The 24,957-nt window shown below is 38.2% G+C and overlaps 2 protein-coding genes across 2 annotated transcripts in view; both read right to left on the bottom strand.

Moving 5' to 3' along the window:
• LOC311290660 (UPF0606 protein KIAA1549) overlaps positions 1 to 3,851 on the bottom strand; it is a 55,824-nt gene extending 51,973 nt beyond the window's left edge. Inside the window, exons 1-2 of the mRNA XM_084409280.1 lie at positions 3,681 to 3,851; positions 2,189 to 2,361 (exon numbers count right to left, since the gene is read on the bottom strand). Of these exons, the coding sequence (XP_084265406.1) occupies positions 2,189 to 2,279 (91 nt within the window). The 5' untranslated portion in view covers positions 2,280 to 2,361; positions 3,681 to 3,851. The remainder of the gene's footprint in view (positions 1 to 2,188; positions 2,362 to 3,680) is intronic.
• A 5,487-nt stretch (positions 3,852 to 9,338) lies between these two features.
• hipk2 (homeodomain interacting protein kinase 2) overlaps positions 9,339 to 24,957 on the bottom strand; it is a 92,205-nt gene continuing 76,586 nt past the window's right edge. Inside the window, 8 exon segments of the mRNA XM_084409997.1 lie at positions 9,339 to 11,796; positions 11,881 to 12,032; positions 12,914 to 13,161; positions 13,906 to 14,226; positions 14,382 to 14,561; positions 16,821 to 16,951; positions 20,686 to 20,798; positions 21,567 to 21,789. Of these exon segments, the coding sequence (XP_084266123.1) occupies positions 11,338 to 11,796; positions 11,881 to 12,032; positions 12,914 to 13,161; positions 13,906 to 14,226; positions 14,382 to 14,561; positions 16,821 to 16,951; positions 20,686 to 20,798; positions 21,567 to 21,789 (1,827 nt within the window). The 3' untranslated portion in view covers positions 9,339 to 11,337.

The following is a 24,957-nucleotide window of genomic DNA, read 5'->3' on the forward strand; positions in this document are numbered from 1 at the left end:
TCTGGATATCCTAGGTATGACCAAAAGCCTCGAATTTAATGATCTTAAAGAGCGCGATGGATTATAGGGCGATAGAAGATCCGTTAAATAGACTGGAGCTAGGCCGTTTAGTGCTTTATAAGTCAGTAGCAATACCTTGTAATTAATACGGGACTTTATAGGTAACCAATGTAGTGATGTTAAAATCGGTGTTATATGATCATATTTTCTTGATCTAGTAAGAACTCTAAGCGGCTGCATTTTGGACTAACTGTAGCTTGTTTATTGAGGATGCAGGACAACCAGCAAATAAAGCATTACAGTAATCTAGTCTCGAGGTCATGAATGCATGAATGCATGATTTTGTGTTCTGCAAAAGAAAGTCATACAGGTTTGGACTGACATGTCGATGAATAGACAGAACTTTAATTTTAGGGTGAACTATCTCTTTAAGAATCAGTGAAGTGGACCACTGAAAATAATACATTCCAATTTTTTAATACAGCTTGTGACATGCTGAAATGGATATAAATGCACCATCACTTCACTCAATGAAGCTCCTAATATCTTGATTTTCAGCAAAAATAGACGTGTAATTGGAATGAATCGCATAGCAGTCAAGTTTACTCTAACAGCTGATCAATGAGAATCATCTTGAATGAATGATAGACACGATTTCTTTCAAAAAATGAATGCGAAACTGCACAAGTCTTGAGTTTGAACTTGAGAAACCACTGCAACGTGCAAATGAATCCAATTGCATCTAAAGATTTTTCTACCAACAAAAAGCACCTAGCAGCATGATTCTTATTCTGTCTTTATAGAGTTCTTTGACCCTTAAGACTGTGAAAGGGTATAATTGACATACAGGCAAGATGAGTCTGTGTGCTTAATTTGTAATCTATCTAAATTGTGAGTGATATTAAAAATTATATTATTTTGTAGAGTTGTCTGTAAACGGAAGGAACTGTTTTGGTTCGAAGACAACACGCTTGAGTCAGTGACATGGATTAGGGTAAATCAAGAGCCAATGTAGAAGTTCCACACACAAAAAAAGAGAAGAATAGTAGCCTTATTTAATATCCTTCATCATTACGTTGATAACAGTCAAAGATCTGACCTGCTAGATATTTTGAGGATATAGAAAAGAAACATTTTGAGAGACTAGGCTAAGAAATTTGAGTTTTAAATAGAGATGCACCGATTACAATTTTCTGTAAATCCATTTGTCCTTCTTATGAGAAGTATTGCGAGTGCTTGGAGTACGTCATAAATAGAACGAGTCATCAGTTTACTGTCGGGATTTGTCGTGTCGCACCGCAGCGCATCCAGGTGTCCAGTATTATGGGTTCTACTGTTCTAATTCTAATTAAGGCCTCATATAGTTTGCTTGCATTGTGTAAATAAAGAAGAAAAACAGTTATAAGATATTATTCCAAAGCAGTGGTTCTCAACTCGTGAGTCATGGACAGGAGGGAAAAACCATGTTAAATGCAAATAATAAAATGCAGCTACTATACAGTATAATTGTGCAAAGCTATGATAACTAAACAGACTTCTAAATTGAAGGGGAAATGCTTCCTATATCGTGTTGTCAATGATTTCCAAACAACATCCAATGTCTACTTGAGGATAAACATGATTTGTGCAGACAACAATGTGTTTTTCCAGTGAATTATTGGCCACAGAGAGATCTAAACCATCAAAATTTGGGAGAGGGGGAGAGGGAGAGAGGGAGAGAGAGAGAGAGAGAGAGGAAATCACTCAAACTAGACAACACACATTTTTAAATAAAATGACATATCCACTGTTCTAAAGTACCTGCTGCTAAATTATATATGAAATAGATTTCAATTAAGTTTTGAGTGAGAAAAAACCCATCATCATGGATACATAAACCTGCACAGTAAGTTCCAGACAATCAAGAAAAGTGCCCTTAATGTTAACATTAATTTTGAACAAAACATTTATCAACATGTTGACAAACAGGTCTGACTCTGAATCTGGCCTGCTTTTAAATTGAACCAAAATGTGAGGATGAATTGCTAATGAGAAAAACATTGTCCTCAAAACTTCGCATTGCATTACAGCAGTTTTAAAGGTCTCCCACAAAAGGCTAAATTCCTATCATCTTGCCAACAAACTCATCCAGTTACCGGTTGCAAACTGATCACCCATCCCAAATGAAGCAGACCATGACATCACTTACCTGCAGCAGGTGAATCAGCGATCACCATGGAGACGAACATCAGCAGCAGCAGCAGCACGCACGCGGTGACCCGACTACCTCCCTCCATCATTAGACCCTTAATTTAGTGAAACTCATGTTTGGTCCGAGGTGATCCGAGGAGAAAATCCACGCGTTCAACTAGTCACCGTGAACTGCAGCAGATGAAGACAATACCACTGTTATTTAGGTCATATTTTCAGTCCTCTTTTTGAACATGGATTCATGAATACATCCGGAACCATATCTAACGATTTAATCATAAACCGAACAAATGACATCTTGCACATCACTAAAACCCTACATTTTAATTCATAACTGCAGATTTTAACCACTAAAATGCATTGCCATGCTGCCTCGCGCTGACTGAGTGACACTACAAGTGAAGTGCTCGTGCAGACCGTACGGTTCCTTTGTTCCTTAACTTGTCCGACTCATTTTCACGAATCGGTTCTTTCAAACAATTCGTTTTAAAGAACCAGCTCAAAGAACGATAGTTACGTCATGGCGCAATTACGTCATCGCGTGGCTCCTGCCATCCTGGCGTGACACATTATAAGCTCTAACGTTCCGGTAAAGTTATTTACTGCTGTTTATTACACGGAAGGACACTTTTAACATAGCATAGGTGTTTATTATAAAGTCCCAGCTGTTTCGTATGTGTCTCCGTCATATATTTCCAGTACGTTTACTAATATAATTTCTGCTAATGGACTTTTAAATGAACTTTGCCCTATTTATCAAATCCTGTACAAATCACTTAACTCATCTGTTCTCGGGCATGAATTGGAATCCCCACTCTAGAACCAGCAGGAGCGATTCCGGCAGATTCGTGAACGAATCATTTAGACCTGTTCAATAGATTCACCAAAAAGATCCAGTTCAAAAGAGCGATTCGTTTTCATGAATCGGACATCTTTATCGTGTAATATCACACGAACCGAGTCTCGCAGAGATCCAAACATAGTTGTATAGTGTGCTCCTTTCAAATGACTAAACTTACACAACGACATAGCATACTGCATGCTTCAGAATCAATGTAAGTTAAAGCCAAGGGCTTGTGAACTCACTGTGCGTTAAAACCCCGCTAAACGCGCGTGTTGCACGCGGATTAGGCTTGGAGTCGGGATTTGCAGTAACTGTTCTGTAATGGTTATGAGAGAAATACTTTGTAATCTTAGGATTTCACGGTGTTATTATAACTAGCTTGATTATCTATTGGAACTAAGAGCTAATATTTCGGATGTGTTCCTGTATGCCACATAACGGAGCCCTTTTTGAAAGAAATGATTGCAAACATCGTCTATATAACGTTACATGTTTGATTGATGGTGCATTTAACTCGAGTTAACTTGTAGTTGCAAAATATACGTCTAGTAACTTTATCTTGCGGCTGGATCGGATTTATATCAGTTTATTTGAAAGCAAAGAAAGACTTTTAGCACATGCACAGCCTAGAAAAGCAACTCCTTACCTTTTAAAACCGAGTTACAGCGATCTGAAGTCGATAGCGTCCATATCCAGTTTCAGATCAGGATTAAATCTTCTTTTTTCCATGATTGCATGACACAACGTGGGATTTTCTTTTCATAAGTGTCTGGACCCTGTTTGAACATCACTCACTTTCTCAGATGCAACCGCTCTGTGCTCGGGATTGCACTAAATCCTCCCCTGACAGCAGGATTTGGAGTGTCTTGTACGGGCTCTCCGGTCATTGGCTCCCCTCGACGTCCTTCAGTAATACGGGTTAGATTGACACCTCCGCCGGCGTCTGTGCTTTAACTGCAACGCGCTTTGTTACCGGATCTTGTGTGGCTGCATATTCTGCACCTGAACCAGATTATTTTTTTAGGAAGTTTTTACATGTTTTATTTTTCACAACCAAGGAGATTCTGAACACGATTAAACGATTCGCTACAATGTATTCGAGTTTGGTAATGTGACAGCACACCCTAGTGGTCACCGAGGGCAACGGCGTCTTTTTACTTAATCAAAAGATAAGTACTTGTAATTAGATTATATGACATTTTAAAACACTCATAATCAGACTACAGTTACTTTTCTATTGATTACATGTTGTTCTCACAATGGCAGTGAATTATTCATAATTCATTGATTCTACTTCTTTGTTTTATTTGAAATGTTCCTACTACTGCTTATATACATTCAGTTTGTCTTCCAGGTTTATGAAATTACACATACAGAACAGCCACTGGTCATGTGACTATCACTGAAAACTGAGAATCACACAGCATTTGATCACTGGATTTACAGCCATTATTTCACTTTTAAGAAGCTTTTCTCAACATTGCAAATCTAATCAAATCCTCGTGACCACATTAATTATTATTTTAATTATAAGTCATTATTGCTGTCTTTGGAAAGCTTTTGTCTTACAAACACATTCAAATGTACAAATTTATGTCATTTCATACATGCAGTGCAGGGATTCCCCAAATGTTTTGTTAGCCAAACCTCTTCGCCCTAATATATTTACTTGAAGTAAGCCCTTAAGTAGCTAAATAAGTTAGGTCAATAATAATATCAAGTCAATAATAATAATAATAAAATAAAGTTCACGAATCTCTGATGTCGGTAAATGGTCACATGACATGCAGGTAAAACATTTTTAGTAAATGTTTTATTTCGATTGTTCTATTTTTTTATGATTTAATTCATCGCTTTTCATTAAACTCACAAGCCCCAGTTTGGGACACCCTGACATAATGTCATATTTAATGCACTTCATGTTGATGATAACAAAGAATGGAATATATTTTCTCTCTCTTTGTATTTTTATATCAATATGGTACAAGATTATCATATTCAAATCAATGTGATAAACGAGTTAGGTCAAAAGTAATCTAAAAAGTAATCTAAAAAGTAGTCAGAATACATTACCTAAAATAAGTAATGTAGATTACATTACTTGGATTACATTACATTAGATTTATAGATGTAGATTACATTACATTACTTAGATTACATGGCAGACGCACATACAAAACCAAGATGCACATTTGTGTATTTAGACTTATTCCCTACTAGATAATTTTTGGTACACTTGCATTGCCTTCGGTGAAAGTCTGGTTAGTGTGTGCCACCAGAAGATAATTATTCTCTGGACTAAACACGAAAGAAACTCACAATGACAGCATGAAAATACAAGACAGATGCCGTGACTTAACAGTTTAATGTAAATCCAAGACAAAGTGTGATTACATTTCTACACATATACAATATGCATATGTGAGCATACAAATTTCCTTTAATAACTCGATTCACCTTGGAGACCGAAAAATGATCAAAAGTAACAGTGAATAACAAGCTATAACATAGTTCACCACGACGCGAGCCCCTTCACACCCTACAGTTAGTAAATAGAACGATTAAAATAACTATATTCTTCTATAACCCCCAGGTTTGTTAAAAATCCTCCATGAATTTACACTGCTATCATTAGTTGTCGAAGCCTAATAAAATTCACTCGGTTTTTTTTTTTTCTACAACGAAAATTATTAAGAGAAGCACACAACATTTGTAATGGTAACACAAGCGCTTAGTAGCAAGTACTCAATTTTTAGGAGTTAAATCATTCTTATTATTGTCATTATTATATTCATTTTAACATTCTATAAAGCCAGTAAAATATCCATTCTCATAGCATACTTAATAATATTAGCCTAAGGTACAGGGTACATATAATGCTACGTTAACAGATTGAAATAATGAGACATCACACTTCTTCAAATCTCCAATAAACAAAGCAAAATTATAATAATTATAATAAAAAAAAAGGACAATAAACAAAGAAGTATACCTGGAAATACTGCAGCACACAATAGCTTTGACAACAACTAATGTGATACACACTACTGAGAAAACCATACAGCAGTCGACAAAAATCAGGGGTCGGGGGGTCGGATGCTTTCTTAGGTCTTGAAACATTGTAGAAAAATATTTAGTTTTTACATTTGACTGTGAATGTTCACTGCTGTGCAAGTAGAAAATTGTTCACGTCTCCGATGGCTGCACAAACGGCTACGGTGCATCACAGCTACATGACGGGTTACTGTGGCGACTCGTGTGATGAGTGACGTTTCTGTACAAATAAGTTCACTTGCATTCACTGGTGTTTCTTATCTATTTGTGATATAGGTTACGCTTTACACGCTTTGTAGTAATGTCACAAAAAAAAAAAACAAGTTGAGCGATGAGTGTTCTTGGGCATAATGATTATTGTTTAGCTTTTTTTTTCTTTTTTTTGGTTCTAAAACAACATGTGGAGATGGCCGTATTGTCATATTTGGCCTCTTAGCACATTCATTCAAGTTCAATGGTGCATTTAACCCCTAATGCTTCTGTTTCAGCCCATAGATGAGAGGGAAAAAAAATCTGATGGAAACGAACAAAAGCTTTACAATTCTGGAAGTACTGTGACCACTTCAGTGACAGAAAATGAACAAAAATCCATTGTGATTTCTGCAAGCTTTGAGTTAATTCATGATCATGTGCTTTAAAAGCAATCTGACAGTTATCAGGGGTTCGACTGGCAAGAGATTTCAGGAATGTTTTGTAGTCCTTATAGTGGCTGAATCCATTGCTTCCTGTAACGTCGGTTGTAGGATTTTTGACTGTAGGTTGTCGATTCATGAAGCTAAATGTGTAACAATACAGCACAGATTCATGGTTCCTTAAAGCTTCATGTGCAGTTAATAAAGGAGAAGGCAGTATTTTGACATGAGACGGAAAACAAAATCGTAAATTGCATGAACGCTTATTTCTAGCACATTTTGGTTGCATAATCTTCATTGATGTATACAGTTCAGACAAAGCCTGAATCTCAAAGGAAAAAAACAACAACAGCACATCATTATGACTTCTTGTTCATAATTCATCAATTTACGTTTGTAGAGTGAGTAGGGATTTCTATGATTTGAGAATTAAAAACATTGTATTATTGATCAAATGAATGCTAGATCAAGTCATTCTAGTGAGTCTTGCATCTATCCAGAGCAATCCAACAGTAATCATCATATGTTTTAGTCTCAAATTTAACATTCGTTTTGTACTAGTGACCAGTTTAAAGGTAGCAGTACTGATTCAATTCATGAAGCACTAATTTATGTCTGTGATTCTTAAATATTTAGTTAAAACCATAATAATAAGCTGAAATTTAAAGCTGCAGTGTATAATTTCAGTGTCACTAGTGGCACCAGACAGACTCCCAATTTTCCATTGGTTGGACTGACTGATAGCCACGCCCCCATCTCACACCATTGGTTGATCCCACGTCAAAGTGAAGCCATTTTTAAAGCGCCACAGTGTTTATACTCTTCAGGAGTAAATAATTACACACCGCAGCTTTAATAAATGAAATAAAGTGTGGCACTGACATTTTCTTTTTTCTAAAAAATGTGAGGGCCTTATTTTTTACACAAATCCACTTATTAGATCCAAAATCGGGAGTTCTGTCCACACTAACATGACAAAACGTATGAGAAAGGTACGAAACACTGGATTAAATCTGAGAACGTGAGAGCGCATTATTTGTGTCTTTTCTACTTTGCGTTTTAGTATGCCATTTACAGGTTCCTTTCTGTCACCGACCTGATCTAACCTTTTTTATTAATGTTTTTATTTTTCTAAATGTCAGTGAAACTCACTCTTCCTTCTCCATTACAGCAAGAGAGACGTCTGCACATCAATGACATGCTGAATTTCTTTGGTGGGAAGAACCAAAACTCCTTAAATGCCAGCGGAGTCCCAATTTGGTCGTACAGGTCGGTCCCTGTGAGGTGAGACAGACTTGGAGACTACAGATCAGTGCGGTCAGAAATGGCTCCTTCCGGAATGGAATGTTTTATGGGAGTATCATCGAAGGAGCCTTTCTTAACTGTGTGCTTGAATGAGCATCCAACTTAAGCTTAACATATGCACAACAAAAACAACAAAACATCTATAGGCATCCTACGTCGTAATACACAGCCTAACGAATCAATCTGACAAGCTATCAAACTGAAGGCTCGGGTACAACGTAACTGGTGTGAGATCTTGGCTGAGCACTTATGCTTCCTACCAGACGAGGGTCCACGTATGAATATTAAACATCACAGTTACATATTGACCACCAGAAATCAAACAAATGATGCTTGACATATAACATAAAACAATAATACACATCCACGAACATTATTGCAACACTCTCTATGAGAAAACAATATACCTAGTGAAATAAAACAATAATATAGAAACATCTCAAAGTAAAAACTACTTCAAATGCAAGTTTTGTGGCGTGAGGGCAGAAGGGGATATATTTGATGTGCCCAACATAAAAATAAAACAAACACTGTGTCCTAACCTGGCACATAACCTCCACAGCCAACCAGAACATGTCAGAAAATGTTGGACCAATGAGATTTCACTGTGGGCGGGGCTACCCAGCCCATCATCACAAAATACAAAAACCCATAAATGTAATTTTTCTTTTCTTTTTATTTATTTTAATTCAATTTGATGTGAATGCTTATTCTTTTGTTTTGGTTATTATTTAGTTTTCCTTCCATTCCATACTTAAGTGATTATAAAACTTTAAAATAAACTTTTAGTTTTCCTTTTCTTTGTGGGTGCCCAACTCTTCAAAAATTTGGGGTTGGTAATGTTTTTTTTTTTTTTTTTTTTAATGCTTACTAAGCTACACTATTTACTTAATAATACAGTAAAATATTTTGAAAATGTATTATAAAATGTAATTTATTCCTGTGAATTTTCAGCATCATTACTCCAGTCTTAAGTGACACATGATCCTTCAGAAATCAGTCTAATATGTGGATTTGGTGCATTTATTCTACTAACAATGTTGAAAACAGTTTTTTCTGCTTAATATATTTGTGAAAACCATTTTTTTCAGGATTCTTTGAAGAATAGAAAGTTCAAAAGAACAGCATTTATTTGAATTATATATATTTTTTTCTTCTTCTTCTTATTATAATATGGTTTTACTGTCACTTCTGGTCAATTTAATGCTTTGCTGAATAAAAATATGAATTTCTTTAAAAGCAAAATCTCACTGACCCCAAACATTTCAACGGTAGGGTATATAAAGTACTATATAAACTTTTCTTTTCTTTTTAACTGGTTTATTACAGAGCGCATGGTTAGGACACAATGTGAACGATTGGCTAGCATATTGAACCTTAAATTAAGCAGCAAAAAGACAAGCATTGGCCCACAGTTTTCTACACTTTCGTTATCTCTTTACTGACAGGACGCCTGTAGCATAAGTGATTCCTATGGTAAGACAAACAGTGAAAAAGACAGCCAATTTTGATTTACGGTGCATGTTGTTGCAGATATGTCATGCAACACGGGGCTGTTTGAAACCCCAAGGTGTACGTGAGAATAAAAACACCACAGATCTTCGTAGAACCTCGAACGAACGCTTAAAACAGAGTGTTGTGTGCAATCTTGCTGCACGGCTTCCTTCGGCATCTACCAACGTGCTCAAAGCCAACATGCAATTCTCATTAAAAATGTGGAATTTGCCCTCTCCCTCTCCCAACAATTCCCATCAAAATCCACAAGCACCTCAGTCTCTCCAACGCCTAACAAGACTCTCCTTCTCGAACCCTCCCAGGTTTCTGAACCAAGTCCAGCCTTCCATAAACAGACAACCTCTTCAAACCTGGTATGTTTTATTTAACTTTAAACAAACTGTGCAGCCCAGTCTCCAAATGATTGAACGACACTTGGCTTTTCCCATGAAATATTGGTTTAGTCTCCCTTTTATGACATATACAGCCTAAAATCAGCGACATCGCATTGATTGCAAGGTGACTAAAACGCATAGCTACGGTATGTACAGTAAATACGCTATATAATTATATCCACTATCCCGAACAAAAGTTACTTATCTTTAAATGACAACTTTGGTTCATTACCCCAGGCAAGTATCTGTAAATGTAAAAGATCTCATGCACGCTAAACGAGAAGCGTTTAAATAACGTTTAGGGCTAATGCTTAATCCTGGAACTTAAAAAAAAACAAAAAAACACACGAAACGATGAAGATGTTCAACCTAGGAGCCAACTCTCTGACTAGCATCTGGTTCTAGAGGGTTTCCAGCCAAGTAAACTGTCGTAATATATGTAAGGCACTACGAGGTAACAATGATAAACCTAAGACTGTGGAGGAATACGTCGCACAGATGTGCTGAGCGCACACATGCACGCAAACGCACGACCGACTACCATGTTGAACATGCCTATGTTATTGTAACCACTTTGTGCAATCACATTGAAAGAGGAAAAACAAGAATCTATTGGTATAAGAAAGGTTCTTCATTAAATCAACGGGTGCAGACTGCTACATTCTACAAAGAGGGGCCCAGCTAATGTTCTACGGTATGACAAACGTATTTTTCTTTTCTAAATGTGAACACAAACAAAGAAAAGTCTATAAATACACTAGAAAGTTTTGTCGTCCTATTTCCAGAAGATTCCTCCAGGTGTTTTTGTCGGAGAGCGCGGCGGAGTATGCACAATACCGTTCGCCGCAAGTAATTTGGAAACGTTTAAGACAGTTCAAGGCCATCGTTATGTTTTTTTTTTTTTTTTCTTTGAAGAGCAGCAGATATCCGTATTTCACCTCATCCAAAAAAAATTCTCGTAGGAATTCAAAACATCCACGTCCTGACCTCGGGCTCAAACAGTCGGTGAATGATTTCAAGAAAGGGAAAAGCCAACAAAATCTCCGCCGAACGAAACTCTGTCTCTCCCAAACGGCCTGCTGATGAGACCTTGTTGTAAAAGAAACTAACAAAAGCAAGAACCTTCTTCGACTTCTGTTTTAAGAGAAACAAAACCTCCAGATCACAAAATAAATTGTTAACTGGCCCTTTTGAGAAGGCAAAATAAAACTCAGCAAAAAGAAAGCTCCTCAGTACCCTTCCGTTCCCTCCGAGAATACACTTCCTCTATCCATCGGCATCTTCATTGTCTTCAAGTTTAAGCATGAAAGGAACAAGGGGATGGGGGTTAAGGGTCGATAGGCTTCAGCGTGTCTCTCTGTCTCTAGGTGGGATAAGGGTAGAAATGGTAAGCAGCGATTGGCTGGGCTCCAGTGTTTCAGCTTTAGAGGTAAGGGTACTGGTTCATCTTGGTGGGGCTCAGCGGGTATCCAGTGTAGACAGTGGAGGCAGGAGAAGCGCTGATGTAGGTCTGGTGCGCAAATTGGGCCTGGTACTGGCCATGGTGCAGGGTGGGCGAGGGCAGCACGCGGTGGCCCATGCTGACAGGCACCTGGTGGACGATGCCCGGCGGGTAGCTGGCGTGCTGGACTGCGTGACGGGCCGAACCCTGCGAAGCGACCAGGTGGGCCACCGTGCCGGTGGAGCCCAGGGCCGTGGGGCCAGTGTAGGTGTAGAGGTGTTGCCCGGACAGATGAGGGGGGGCCAAGTGGGGATGAACGTTAGCTGTGTGGGTGGGGCTGTTGTGGAAGGAATACTGAGCCTGGGTGGCCATAGTGGGGGTGATGTAGGCCTGCTGCCGCCGGTGACCTCCGTTGCGCTCAATTGCCATGTGCTGCTGAGCCTACACAAAGCAATAATGCATTACTTTTGTGGTGGATAAATTTATGAACTATGAAACCAGATGTGAAATTCTTGACTGAAATACCTGGCTGAGATTTAGAGGCTGCTGCTGCTGAAAGGGGTGTGGCCCCGTGCGCTGCTGTCGGTACGATACGCCTCCCGACGAGTGGATGTTTCCAGACAAGCCCCCGTTGGAGATTTTGAACTTGTAGGTAGAGTTCTGGTGGTTCATCATGTCTGTTGGAATGAATAAAAAAATGGTATGTTAACTTCTTACGTTACAGTTGGCACTTCTTATCCCAATTGTTACAAGGCTACTTACTGAAATAAATAAATAAATATAAAAATTTATATATTTGTGTTGGAAATATTATAAATAAAAAAATAAATTAGGAACATTTGGGAAATATTGATATGTAAAAAAAAAAAAAAAATACATTTGTAAAATTGTTGGAAATATTTATTATATTATGTTAAATAACCACATAAAAAATTTAAATATTTTGTTTGGGAAAAAACATTGGAAATATTAATTGATATATTGTTGGAAATATTTATTATATTACTTTAAATAACCACATAAAATAAAAAACATATATTTTTGGAAATAACATTAGAAGTTTTGACTGACAGATTGCGATCAAATAAAAATAAAAGTAAACCAACAAATAATCAATGAATAAAAAATGGTTATATTGTGTTAATAAATAAATAAATGAAATTAGCACAGCTATGTTGGAAATTGCTTGCCTGGATCAATTTTAGTTTAGCGGTCCTTGTAAAAATTTGTCTGCAGAATGCTACGGTTGACCAATTAGAATCGAGTATTCGCGAAAGCTGCATAGTAATGTTTCAAAACAATAGTGCTTATCACATTCAAGCTTGCATTGTAATAAAATATTCTTCTGACAAATGTTAACAGATCTGAGTTGTTTGAATTACCTCTATAAATTGTTTTACTATCTATAGCTTTTGAAAAGGCACATAAATCTACTAAATAAATCAACACTGCACATCAGAGGCTGTCAGTGAACTGTCCCTTTAAATTGATGCTTGATTCAGGCCCTGCCAGATGCCCGTTTTTCTCTGTCATCTTATCAGCCCTTCCCCTGTCTCACCAGGCAAGAGTCTATCACACTCTCCCAGATTCTCGCTGGTCTGGCTCTTCAGTGGGGGGATGATGATTGTGCGGGGGTTCCCGTTGCTGTAGTTGTCCAGGACAGCAACTTTGGAGTCGTAGCTGTTGGCGTTGGGACCATTAGCCCGGGACTCCACAGCGTAAGGGCTGGTATTGCTGGAGTCAGAGTCAGGGGAATCATGGACCGTCACACAGCTGATGACATTCTTCCTATGTTTAGATGACGTGCTGTGAAAAGGCAAAACAGGTTCATTGGAAATAAAAAACTACGTAATATGCATGTAAATTTATTCAAACATTGTTTTGTGTAATGATGCACAATGTAATATTTGTCCAACTCCCAAGACTACCAAATTCATTTCCAAAGCATTATCTGGTATTTTCCCTGAGCTGAACAGGTATTTAAAAGTTTTATTTTTTTCCCTGATCAATAAATGTCCCTGGTCTTATTGTGCAAGATTATTCATATTCATTTTATATCATATTCATAAGATAACAGATCAGTTATTCCACAGAAAACAAATCATTTTTATAATCTTTCATCAAAATGTAATAACTTTCTTCACCTCTGAAATGATTTGACATGACCAAGGAAAATATTAAAGGAATAGTTCACTTTTCTGTCAATGTTGATAACCAGACAGTTGATGACCCCATTCACTTCCATTCAAGTCAATGGGGTCCAACAACTGTCTGGTTATCGACATTCTTCAAAATATCTTCCTTTGTGTTCAGCAGAAGAGAGAAATTCATACAGGTTTGAAACATCTTGAGGGTGAGTAAATGATGACAGAATTTTCATTTTTGAGTGAACTATTCCTTTAACCAATAATATTATACCCTAATAAAAACACAATCAAATCCTGAAGGATATAATCAAGTTCTGTCCTAAATCACTTCCCACTTTCGCTCAAAAATATGTCATATTACAGAACTAATGTGTGCTAAAATGGCTCGTCCCATTTTTCCGACCTGGTGTTAGTGGGCTGTTTGAGGTCGTCCTCCTCATCCGTGTCGCTGCTGATGGTGATGATGCTGACGGCCGGGCTGGGAGTGTCGGGGATCACGATGGTTTGACGCGGTGGGTTGTGTTGACCGTGGTGGTCTCGAGTGGTGCTACATGCCTGCTCGCCTCCCCATCCCCCTCCTCCGCAGGTCTGTGATGGGGCACACGTCGAAGACGGGCCGTTCTGAACCACGGCGCACCGAGGAGGGGTGTTCTCCTTCACTCGTTTGGAGCGCTGTGGGGACGTCACAGTCTGGGTGGAGGGCGCGTCGTATGCGGACACGTTCCTAAGAAAGAATGAAACAATTCTAAAGTTCATTTCAGTACGAATGTTTTTTAACAATATACCCTGGCATTCATTGAGGTACCATTTAAATACCAACATATATGAATATTCCCATCTGATGCCATGTCTTAGTTTTATTAGTAAGGGTTTTCTGACCTGTTGTTTATCTGGTGCTGCTTGTTCTTTTTGGAGGAGGAGCTGTTGTTTGATGGCTGTCTCATGACATGAGCCACACCCACATTGAGAGGTTGCTGAGAGGGCAGGGTGACGTGACCCGCCAGTAAGGCTGGCTGTTGCATAATGGGATTGTAATGGCTGCCATGGGGATGTGAATTCCTGAAACGAAACAATGAGCATCACCTATAAAGACTACACTAACAACCAGTAATGTTTTTCAAAGAAGTCTCTTATGCTCACCTAAGCTGCATTTATAAGATCACAAATACAGTAAAACAGATTATTATTATGAAATATTATTGCAATTTAAAAATGAGTGTTTCTATTTTAACATATTTTAAAGTGAATTTTCAGCATCATTACTCCAGTCTTCAGTGTCACATGATCTTTCAGAAATCATTCTAATATGCTGATTGATTGCTTTGAAAAAAATCTTCCTGACAACAAACTTTTGAGCAGTAGTGTATATTAATATATAATAATATTAATCTAAAAGAATCTGTTTGATCAGTAACTTGTAAGTCTTCTAAACATTCGTTCAACAAGACAAATTTACCTGGCTAGCAAAATTGCCAGATAATATGAATAGATATGCTTAATCCAAATGATAAATATGTAATGGAATGAGACAAAATACACTTACTGAAGGCTTTACACTAAAAAAATTATTTTTTTACTAAATAATTTTGCTTTATAGACCTACAGATTTATCATTTATTCAAGATACATACTTTAAAAAATATTCTTAGCATTTTGTGATATTTAGCTTTTTTTGTGTGAATTTACTGTACCTTTTTTAAGGATGTTTAAATGTTTTACTGTCAAACCAAACACACATAATTAAAAATAGGATATTTGTAGTGTACAATGCTCTACTGGAGAACAAAAAAAATATTCTACAGATAAAATGTATGCAACTCCTTAATGTAATGGTCTTTTTTTTTTTACTACTACAGCAATACTAAAAATTTAATACTTTATACATAGGAATAAACATTGTTATTTTTTACTAACTAGAATTTAGATATCTGTATCACCGTCTTCAATCATCAACTACAACTGTATCTCAATGAAGAATAAATGCAATGCAACATTTGGCCAGAGGAGGCAGCAGTGACTACAGCAAATAGCAGAGGAGAAGAGAACAGAACAGCAATAGATCTCAGAGGAGGATCTCTGCAGTAAAAGTGCGACACTTTTCCAACCGGACTGGGACTATAGAGCCCTTCGGGCTGAGCTTAAGGCGCTGATGTGATGATCTGCAGATATTCTTCTGTAATACGTTCACATCATGCAGGTCAGCACGACCTGACTCCATTACCCTGTCCTAGCCATAGACACGCTCCTGCACTCACTGTTCTAATGCAAGAAACCAACATGAATTCTAAACAAATCCAGAATATAATGAGTATCAGTCTTAAAATATTCTCTTCCTGCATTCCAAATGAATAATTCAAAGGCATGTTGGCTTTGTAGGTGCATTTGCAGACTAAGCAACCTAGATAATTCATTCTGCTTAGTTAATAATCTAGGAGATTATTAAAACCCAGTGTTGCGGTACTGAACTATCGTGAAATATATGCATCACCAGTCATGATATCGTAAAAACAGATCGGTTGAGTTCCACATGACCTGTTTATAATCAGCATGGTATAAGTTATGTTTTTGAGAGGATATAATTGGTTTCGAAATACTAATGGAAACCCTATTAAACATGACGAAATTTTACCAGATCTGCTCAGCTAAATAAAAGAAACAAAAAAATAAAAGCTTCTGTGGCACCAACATCTCAACGAAATAGAGCGAAACAGTTTAACAGAAGTAAAGAAAATCACATTTTCTCCATAGGGAATTGATTTTGAACGATAACTTATAAACCTTTAAAGACAGACCAACTCTGAGTTACGAGGTTGCTAATCGATGGGAAATGCTTTTGTTGAAGCCCTCAGCCTGCATTATTTTGAATTATTTTTTTAAATAATGTTCAACAACGGAATTCTTGGTGAAAAACAACATTACCCATGATTCTGCAAAGAAATCTCCACCAATCAGATAATTGCGACAATCAAATGAACACTTTAGCACCCACTCCCAATAAATATTGTGAATTACATCATAGTCAGTCTCCCAAGTTAAATATTTTCTTATTTAAAATATTTCCATATTTTCCATAACTCTCTTTCTATTTATATAATCAACATCAAAGTTTTATTTTCTCCATCGTTTTTAATTAATTTGTGATTCACCTTTTAGCTGGTTGGTTTGGTTCATGGCTTAAAACTCTTAAACACTTCAAAGCAGCTGAAAAAGTGGACGGGCACTGTTTGAATCTATTGCAAAAAATATGGTTTCTCGAACACTCCCCATTTGCCAACGGTCAAACAAAATGGCAGTCAAAATGGTATAGTGGCAACTAACCTCCAGTTGGCCAGAGGCTGCGAACTGGTCATGGAGTCGGGGATGACGGTGGCGTGTTGCACTGAAGTGTGTGTGAGCTGCTGCCACGCTGGCGGAAGGAGAATCTGTTGAGTACCAGATGGCCAGGCCTGCTGCAAGGTCAGGATGGAAGGAAAACAGAGGGTTAGCACCAAAAAAAAGTGAGGTACATCTCCAGCAGAAGGTCAAAAAATCTACAGATAGTAGAGCTCATGTGATCCAATTTAGTTGGACATTGCAGTCGAGTAGGATATGAACGCCTACTAGCAACCAACAGCACACGGACTCCGTTGACCTCGAGCTATTTAATTGCAGTCAGTGTAAAGACCCCGTAACCCGGCACATCAAATCGCAGGGTTGCACCGCAGCTAAACAGGCCAGGGGACTGCACCCACATATTTAGAGAGGAGAAAAAGGATATGGCTATTTAGAGAAAATGACCGCTAGTAAGTGATAAACTGTGCCAAACAACCACCAAAGGGGTCATTTAGTTATTTAAGACACAGCAGCATCAGCGTTTGGGCCTAGAGACATCACACACTGCAAAAAAATGGTTTTCTTACTTTTTATTTCCAGTACAAATATTTAAACATTCTTAAATCAAGATTCCTTTACTGGAGATGCACAATTATTTAAGATATAAAATTTAGTTTTCTGAAAAAAACAAAAAAATGTATCAAATTGAGTGCTTAAAGCCAGATAAAATATCTGCCAATGGGGTCAGAAAAATAAACTTAAATCACAGAGGAAAAACATTTTTTTTCTTGTTTTAAGCATAAACTCACTTCATTTTGATACATTTTTCATGTAAATGTAAATTTATGGCCATTTAAAAATGTTTAGATATTTGTACTGGAAAACAACACAAAAATACCTAAATGTGTACAGGAGAATTTTATAATGCATCCATCTTCTTTAGTAATTATTCTCTTGGTCAGAAAATGAAGAAGCGAGCAGGACGGCTTTGAAGAAGCAAATTATGGACAACATAAAAGATCTCCCTGCGGAATAACAAAAAAGCTTGGGCCACTTTCGTTGGAACTTCATTCATTTCTCTCCCTCGATACCTTGGCACCGTATCTACATAGATGAGGGTCTGAGATGGGGCCCTGCATACTGCGTTACGGCCTTGGCTCATGTCTATAAAAAAGATAAGACCCTGCCTTAATAAAGAGATGTGGCATCTCCCAGGCAGTGTGCTGATGTGCGAGACATTTTCCAAATCAGCTCTGACTTTAATTAAATTCAGGGGCCCCCATTCAGAGGCTTTGTGAGGAGCTGTTTTGTATGGCGGGTGAGGAGAGCGAGGAGTGCCAGGCATAATTTGCCCAGAGACGTGAGCTTGGAGAAGAGTGCCTGCAGCTCTAATAGTTTAATGCAGCTTTATTGATTAGCAGTTTAATGTACAACTAATGAATTGTTTCTTTAATACTCTTTGCACATCTATTTACCGGCCCATCTGTATGGGCCAAAGCACTTGCACAAAAGGAGAAGTGATGGAGAAAAAGTGGGGAAAAAAAATGCTTTTACGATGTTTGAACGGCATTTATCATTGTGAGAGGTGTGAATCTGGGCCTTTTTCAGGAATTCTGGCAATTTAAGGTCAACTTTATCACAAGAGTGCATGGGATTGGTATTATGTACTCAGTATGTTACTCTCAAACTATAATCAGCTTATCATTGTCATTTTATTTTATTTTTGAAGCGCTTTATTAATAATATATATAAACATACAGTTTACATTGTATATAAATTACAGCTTAACTGAGAGAAACAGTTTTTTAGCCTATTTAATTTAGCCTTAACTTTGCATAAAAGTGCATACTTTCAGTATGTGGCAACACCTCTGCATACTTCTTCCGCCCATGACACAAATAATTTCATCAGAACTATGTCCCCAAAGCCCTTTGCCTACATTCCTGACACTTTGCATCCTCCTTTCTCACTCTGGGTCGGGTTGTGTAATTGTTCCGTCTGGCCTGGAACGCTAACCCAGATAAGAGTTTTCCATGCAAGGCCATCTCTGCGACTACCCCCCTAACAGCTTTTCTGCCCTCACAGGGTGAAAGCCTTTTGTCACCCCCAGGGCTCTGAAAGCACCGCCGCTCTCTCGCCAATTGTTTTCGCATTTTCTGCATTCCTGTTCTAGATAAAAGCTGAGGCCTTCTAGAATCCCACTCCACTGGCACCAGGAGTGATGTGGTTTGGCTGATTGGGTTGAAGGGGGGAAGAATGGGCGGTTTAGGCCCTGGAGAAATGATAAACAAGTATCCCCAATCTTTACTCGGGAGAAACTGCCTTTCCCAATGCAGTGCTCCGATAATCACTTTATGCACAGGCTTTCCTGTACGTGAGGAACAATAAAGACGCTGTGAAGTACTTAAGAAATAGAGCGTAGTCACGAAACAGCGACATAAGCAAGACTGGAAAAGATTGTAGACGAATTACAATTAGCTAAACCGTTGTGAACCTCGTCACCCTGACCTCGGTCCCTGTCTTTCAGCATATGTAGACTTTATCTGAAGGAATAGCTCAACTAAAAATACAAATTATGCAGCATTTACTCACTGCCATGTTGTTTGAAGCTTCAAACTTTAATAAATCTGAATGGAGACTGGAGCTTCAAACTTTTTTTTTTACATTGTAAAAATATCATAAGAGTGGTACATATGACTTGTGCGCCATATTTCTTAAGCCATATTATAGCTTTGTGTGATAAAATAGACCATTTAGATTGTTATTCACAGATAAACGTTTCCTCTAGTAAGCTGTCAACTGCTGTGATGGAATGAGTGTTATGAATTCAAGAACTGATTCAGTTTAATATGTTAATCAATTATTCAGCCTGCTTTTATGAATGGGATCAACAGATTCACTGAAAAGATCTGATTCAAAACAATGTTTCATTCACAAATTGGGTATTGCTAATTCTTTCATGAACTCTCATGAACATGCCAAGGACAGCTAGAATGCATATCAAGAGTTTCAGTAAAAATCGACTTAAATTCTGGTCTGTTCCTCACACAACGCCTCAGAAGACTTGGAAAAGAACACTTTTCTGATACTTTTATGCTATTTATTTGGTCATTTTGGAGCTTCACAGCTACTCTCCTCCTTTACTTTCATTCAATTTAAAAGTGTGGCCAGAATACTGCTCAAAAATTCACCTTTTATGTTTCACTGAAGAAAGTAAGTCACACAAGTTTGAAACAACATGAGTGTGAGTAAATCATTTTCATTTTTGGCTGAACTATTCTTTCAAGCAGAAGAGTAGAGTCTTAAAACAGCAGCAAGAGCTCTAGGAAATGTTGAGGATAAATTACAAATTAGCTAAACGGCTCTGAACCTCCCCACCCTGTCTCAAATTTTAAAAGCCGTCTGGGCCCTTCCTTGCGGCTCCAGAGGGTAGACAAATCCCTCAGCACTCACAGACCTCATTTAAAGCCAACCTCAGCCTTGCTCATCAAAGCTTGACTTCCTCTAACTCCAGGAAAGGAGCAGAGTTCCCTGGACCTTAGTGGAAGCAGGAAAGCAAACCATCAGTGGGGTAAAATCTCTGGCAGGGTAAAGGCAGGTCACTCCCATTGATACAGCAGAGCATCATGAGATAAATCCAACCTGGCTTCAATTAATCTATTTGCCATGAAATGAGAGTGTCTTCTTGATTTTGTTAAAGGGAAAGTGAATTATACTTTTATCATTAAAACAAAGTAGGTCATGCTAATTGCTCTTTGGTTGGAGCCAAATTCGGATGTAATTGAGAATTTGGGAAAGGCTGAGGGGTGTAATTAGTTTAGGAAATGTGGCTTTGTATTGCTATGGCAATGGGGGCAATGTCTGGCTATACCTGTGTCAGAAGGCCTGACTGGATCTGTAGAGGTTGGGCCTGTGTTACTATGGGAACTGCATTCTCCATCCGCACTGAGTAGCCAGTGTGTTTAGAGGGTGATGCTTGCAAACCTGGGAAGAAATAACAAGGTAAACATAATTAGATGGCCAAATTTATGAAACAGCTCATTTTGTTTCATGAATTTTTCAGAAGCAATTACTCTTATCTTCAGTGTCACATGATCCTTCAGAAATTAAGCAGTGTATTTTCTATCCGTATGGTAACCTGACTGAAATTTCCATTTTTTTCATTGTTGAATCTGAAAGCAAGTGTCAATGTATAACGACTTAAATTGTAGTCTGTTCGTCAAATAAATCTATTGTGTGGCTTAAGAGGCCTTGGAATGTAGCGCACCAGTCGTGTGGACCACTTTTATGATACTTTAATGTTGTTGTTTTTTGTCCTATTTGTCTGATGTACAGGGTGGGCCATTTATATGGATACACCGTAATAACATGGGAATGGTTGGTGATATTAAAGTCCTGTTTGTGGCACATTAGTATATGTGAGGGGGCAAACTCCTCAAGATGGGTGGTGACCATCACATATACTAATGTGCCACAAACAGGACTTTAATATCACCAACCATTCCCATGTTATTATGGTGTATCCATATAAATGGGCCACCCTGTAGATACTATAAACTGCTGTTATATGAAAAGAGTTGGGTAAAGATTTTTTAAAAACAGAAAAAATAACATTAAACAAGTTCGGAAAGACACTAGGGTAAGTCTATAGTGCAGAATTGTAATTCATGTGTGAACTAGAACTTTAGCATAATTTATTGTATGTAACAGCTAAAGATATATGGGTTTAGTATAAATGAAAACAGCGCTCACCTTGGAAGCCAGGTGGGCAGACGATGAGGGCCTGCTGGAAGGGATCGGGTCGGGCGGCGCAGAGTTGTGGTGCACCGGGCTGGAGGGGCATGGTCCTGGGGGCCACGGCAGCCATGGGGGCCGCAGAAGGCTGGTAGAGTGCAGATTGGTAATTTAGTATGGAGACATCAGGATTGGTAAGGGAAAGGGTGGCACTGGTGGAAGAGGGAGCCAGGTTGGTGGCCTAAAGGAACCGATGGGATAAAACAAACAAACAAAGACAAACAAACAAAAGCATGAGGAAGTGGATGTGGGGATTGGGTGGAACAACGATGAGAGGGATGCGGGGCAAAATTTCAAAGAATAGCAAATGATAAACATGAACTCCTTAAAAAATATTTCTCAATATGCAGGATGGATGTTCAAAAAAACTAGCTGATGAAAACTGCAGGCACGGGAAGCATGCTTGATGTCAAGTAATTTTTCAAAGCGAATACAACAAATTCAACAAATTAGATGCTATTGGGTGCAGACGGCATTAAGGTTCAGGCATGTTCTATAAAATGACTTATTGAGCGTGAGGGAAGAGGAAAGAGGAGGTGAGAGAGCTTCAATCAATGCTCTTGTGTTACAGTCTCCATCAACCCTTAAACTCATTGAATTTGCTCAGTCTCATTAGCAGCAGATAATGATCCCTCTTTGTGCTAAAGCTATGATTAAATATACACACATATCTAACTGGTGAGGGGAAAAAAAATCTGTTCTTCAAAGCCTCTGCTCTAGATTTCCCCTCCAGTGCTTTTTAATCCGGCCTGACTGCGGCACATTCATCTGTTTATTCATCTATCAATGTGGAATTTGCGCGTCTAGAGGGTTTGATGAACGAGGGAACTCCCACTCCTCCATCTAGAACGGTGAACCGAATGTGCTTCTCAAAAGAATTGTACAGGTCCTTCCATCATAGTCACTCTTGCTCTATAATGAAAGCACAAGCCAAAAATATAGCCAGAAGTAAAATATGAGTGCGGTAACGTCGCCAGAGAGAGGAAAGGTCTGCTCAAAACAAAAAAGAAGGTCCGAGCCATGGCTTAGCAGTAAGTGCACATGTTCCAGCATAAATATTTTTAGCCACGAAGCCTATTTGGGAAATCTGGGGTTGAGTCTATACTGCTCAAGTTCCCATATCCAAAATAAAGAAACATAAAAAAACTAAAAAACATGGTCTGAGCTATGGCTTAGCGTTCAGCGCAAATGCTCCGGCATGAACAATTTGAGCTTTGGCCAGGCTTAAACCCACAAGTTTCCATGTGCCTGTTCAGAACTTCTCAAAAAAAAAAAAAAAATGGTCTGAGCTATGGCTTAGCAGTTGGCACACACGCTCAGACAATATGTTGAGCCATAGTGCTAATATGAGAAATGTGGGTTTGAGTCTGGCCTAATCAAGTTTCTAATCATGTGCCTTTTCAGAACTTCAAAATTTTTTTTACAAAAAATGGGCTATGGCTTAATGGTCTGCGCACATGCTCCTCCAGCATAAATATTTTTAGGTTTGGAGCTCATATGGGAAATGTGGGTTTGAGTCTAGCCTACTCAGGATCTCATGTGCCTGTTCAGACCTTCCAAAACTAAGCCAGACCTTCCAGACCTAAGCTATGGCTTAGTGGTATGCAGGCATGCTCAAACATAAAAAGGTTGAGCTGTGGTGGTAATATGAAAAATGTGGGGTTGAGCCTCTTTATTTTCACGTCTTTCTGTTCTATCTCAGAAAAGAAAAAGTCACAAAAATTCTCGAGGTCAAGTCTGAATAGATCATGTTTAGATGGTAACCCTCTTCAAAAAGTCTTGTGAAATCCACATGTCGCATTTGTAAACTATTTGTTTGGAGTGTGTCGTCAACCAACCCTATCTGTAACCTTGGTAGAAGGAGGTAGAAGAGGTTTATCATCTAGACATGACCATCCAAGCGCATTTCCATGTAAAATGCCTGTCATTTCTTCCAAGAATTGAACAAAATAATAGACAAAAAAGATGTGCTTAACTCTGGTGCACCATCAAAATCAGTTCGTTTAATGGAAGCTAGTGTTATTTACTTTCATCTGTTACTAAAGCAATACCGTTTCATCTCATGCCACAGCTAGTAATTATAGACTTTTCATTAAGGTTTGTATGGGGAGAATTCAGTACAGGGCTTTTCATTTTTCATTTTCACCGTTTAGCAAGGCCGACGAGCACCAGGGGAGAGAGTTAATCAATACGCCGCCATGGCATTCATCACACAAAATAAACACTTCACCCTCACAGTTGGCTAATGCTACACAAGTTTTCCCTTCGAACACACTGAATGCCCTACACAATGTTCTTCTCATGACGTTACAGAGTGGCCGGAATGCTATGACATTACAGCCGTATGACTTTTTGACTTCAGACATGTTTATTCGAAGGGGAAAGTCACGTTTTGAGCTGATCAAAGAACTCAAAATGAAGGCATTATAGGATTCAAGCCTGGCCCTCTGTCAGCAGTTTAGACAAACGCTCCTGGTGAAGCTAAACTGCACTGAGGCAAAACAGGAGGAAACAAAAGAGAGAAGGAAACAAAGTGGTGCAATCTTTAAGGCTGCAAAGTGGTAAAATGCAAGCCAAGCAGGAAGTAGAGGCTGTCATGTTGTTAATCAGCACATTGTGACAGAGGGCTGCAAGGCTGTAAAAACACGCACGCGCACATACACACAGCCCAAATGGCCCATGATATGACTGGTGTTCTGTCCGCTGAAGGAAGTCATCCGATACTGTTAGTGGTCAATGGGCCAATGCCACACTAATTTCTTTGGATTGTCCGACCGAGTCAATGCATGTAATGCAATTAATTATCTGCAGCTTTAAGGTAAACTAAACTGAACTAGGGATCGGCAAGGGTTAAGGTAGCAACTGAATGCAAATATTCACGTTTTTGTCACATAAACAGTATCTTGTTGTTGTGTTTGTTCTGACATGACTGTAGTTGTGAGGTTGAAACATAAGTTAGTAATTTTTTTTATGATGAAAGAAAATGGTCCATACACCACAAAAATCTCGTCTCCATATCCATTAAAACATCTAATTACATAATATTTCACAACATTTAACACAATATAATTTTATATATTATTATTATGATTACAAATAATTATTTACAACAGAAATATAAATGTAATAATTCAAATATTTATGAACATTATATTTATATTTGTCTTGTTTAAGGATGCTTTTAAGGATATTAATGCTTTAATGCAATTATGATACCATCATTTAATTATATTTATTATTTCATTATCGAGTACATATATTTTGATTATTTATTGTGGTGTATTTCATTTTCTTTTGATCGCATTTGTTCATTTGAGCTTAAAGGGTAATTTTTTTTGGTAATTTTGAC

The sequence above is a fragment of the Rutilus rutilus genome (genome assembly GCF_951802725.1).
Source record: "Rutilus rutilus genome assembly, chromosome: 5".
In the NCBI taxonomy this organism is placed as follows: Eukaryota; Metazoa; Chordata; class Actinopteri; order Cypriniformes; family Leuciscidae; genus Rutilus; species Rutilus rutilus.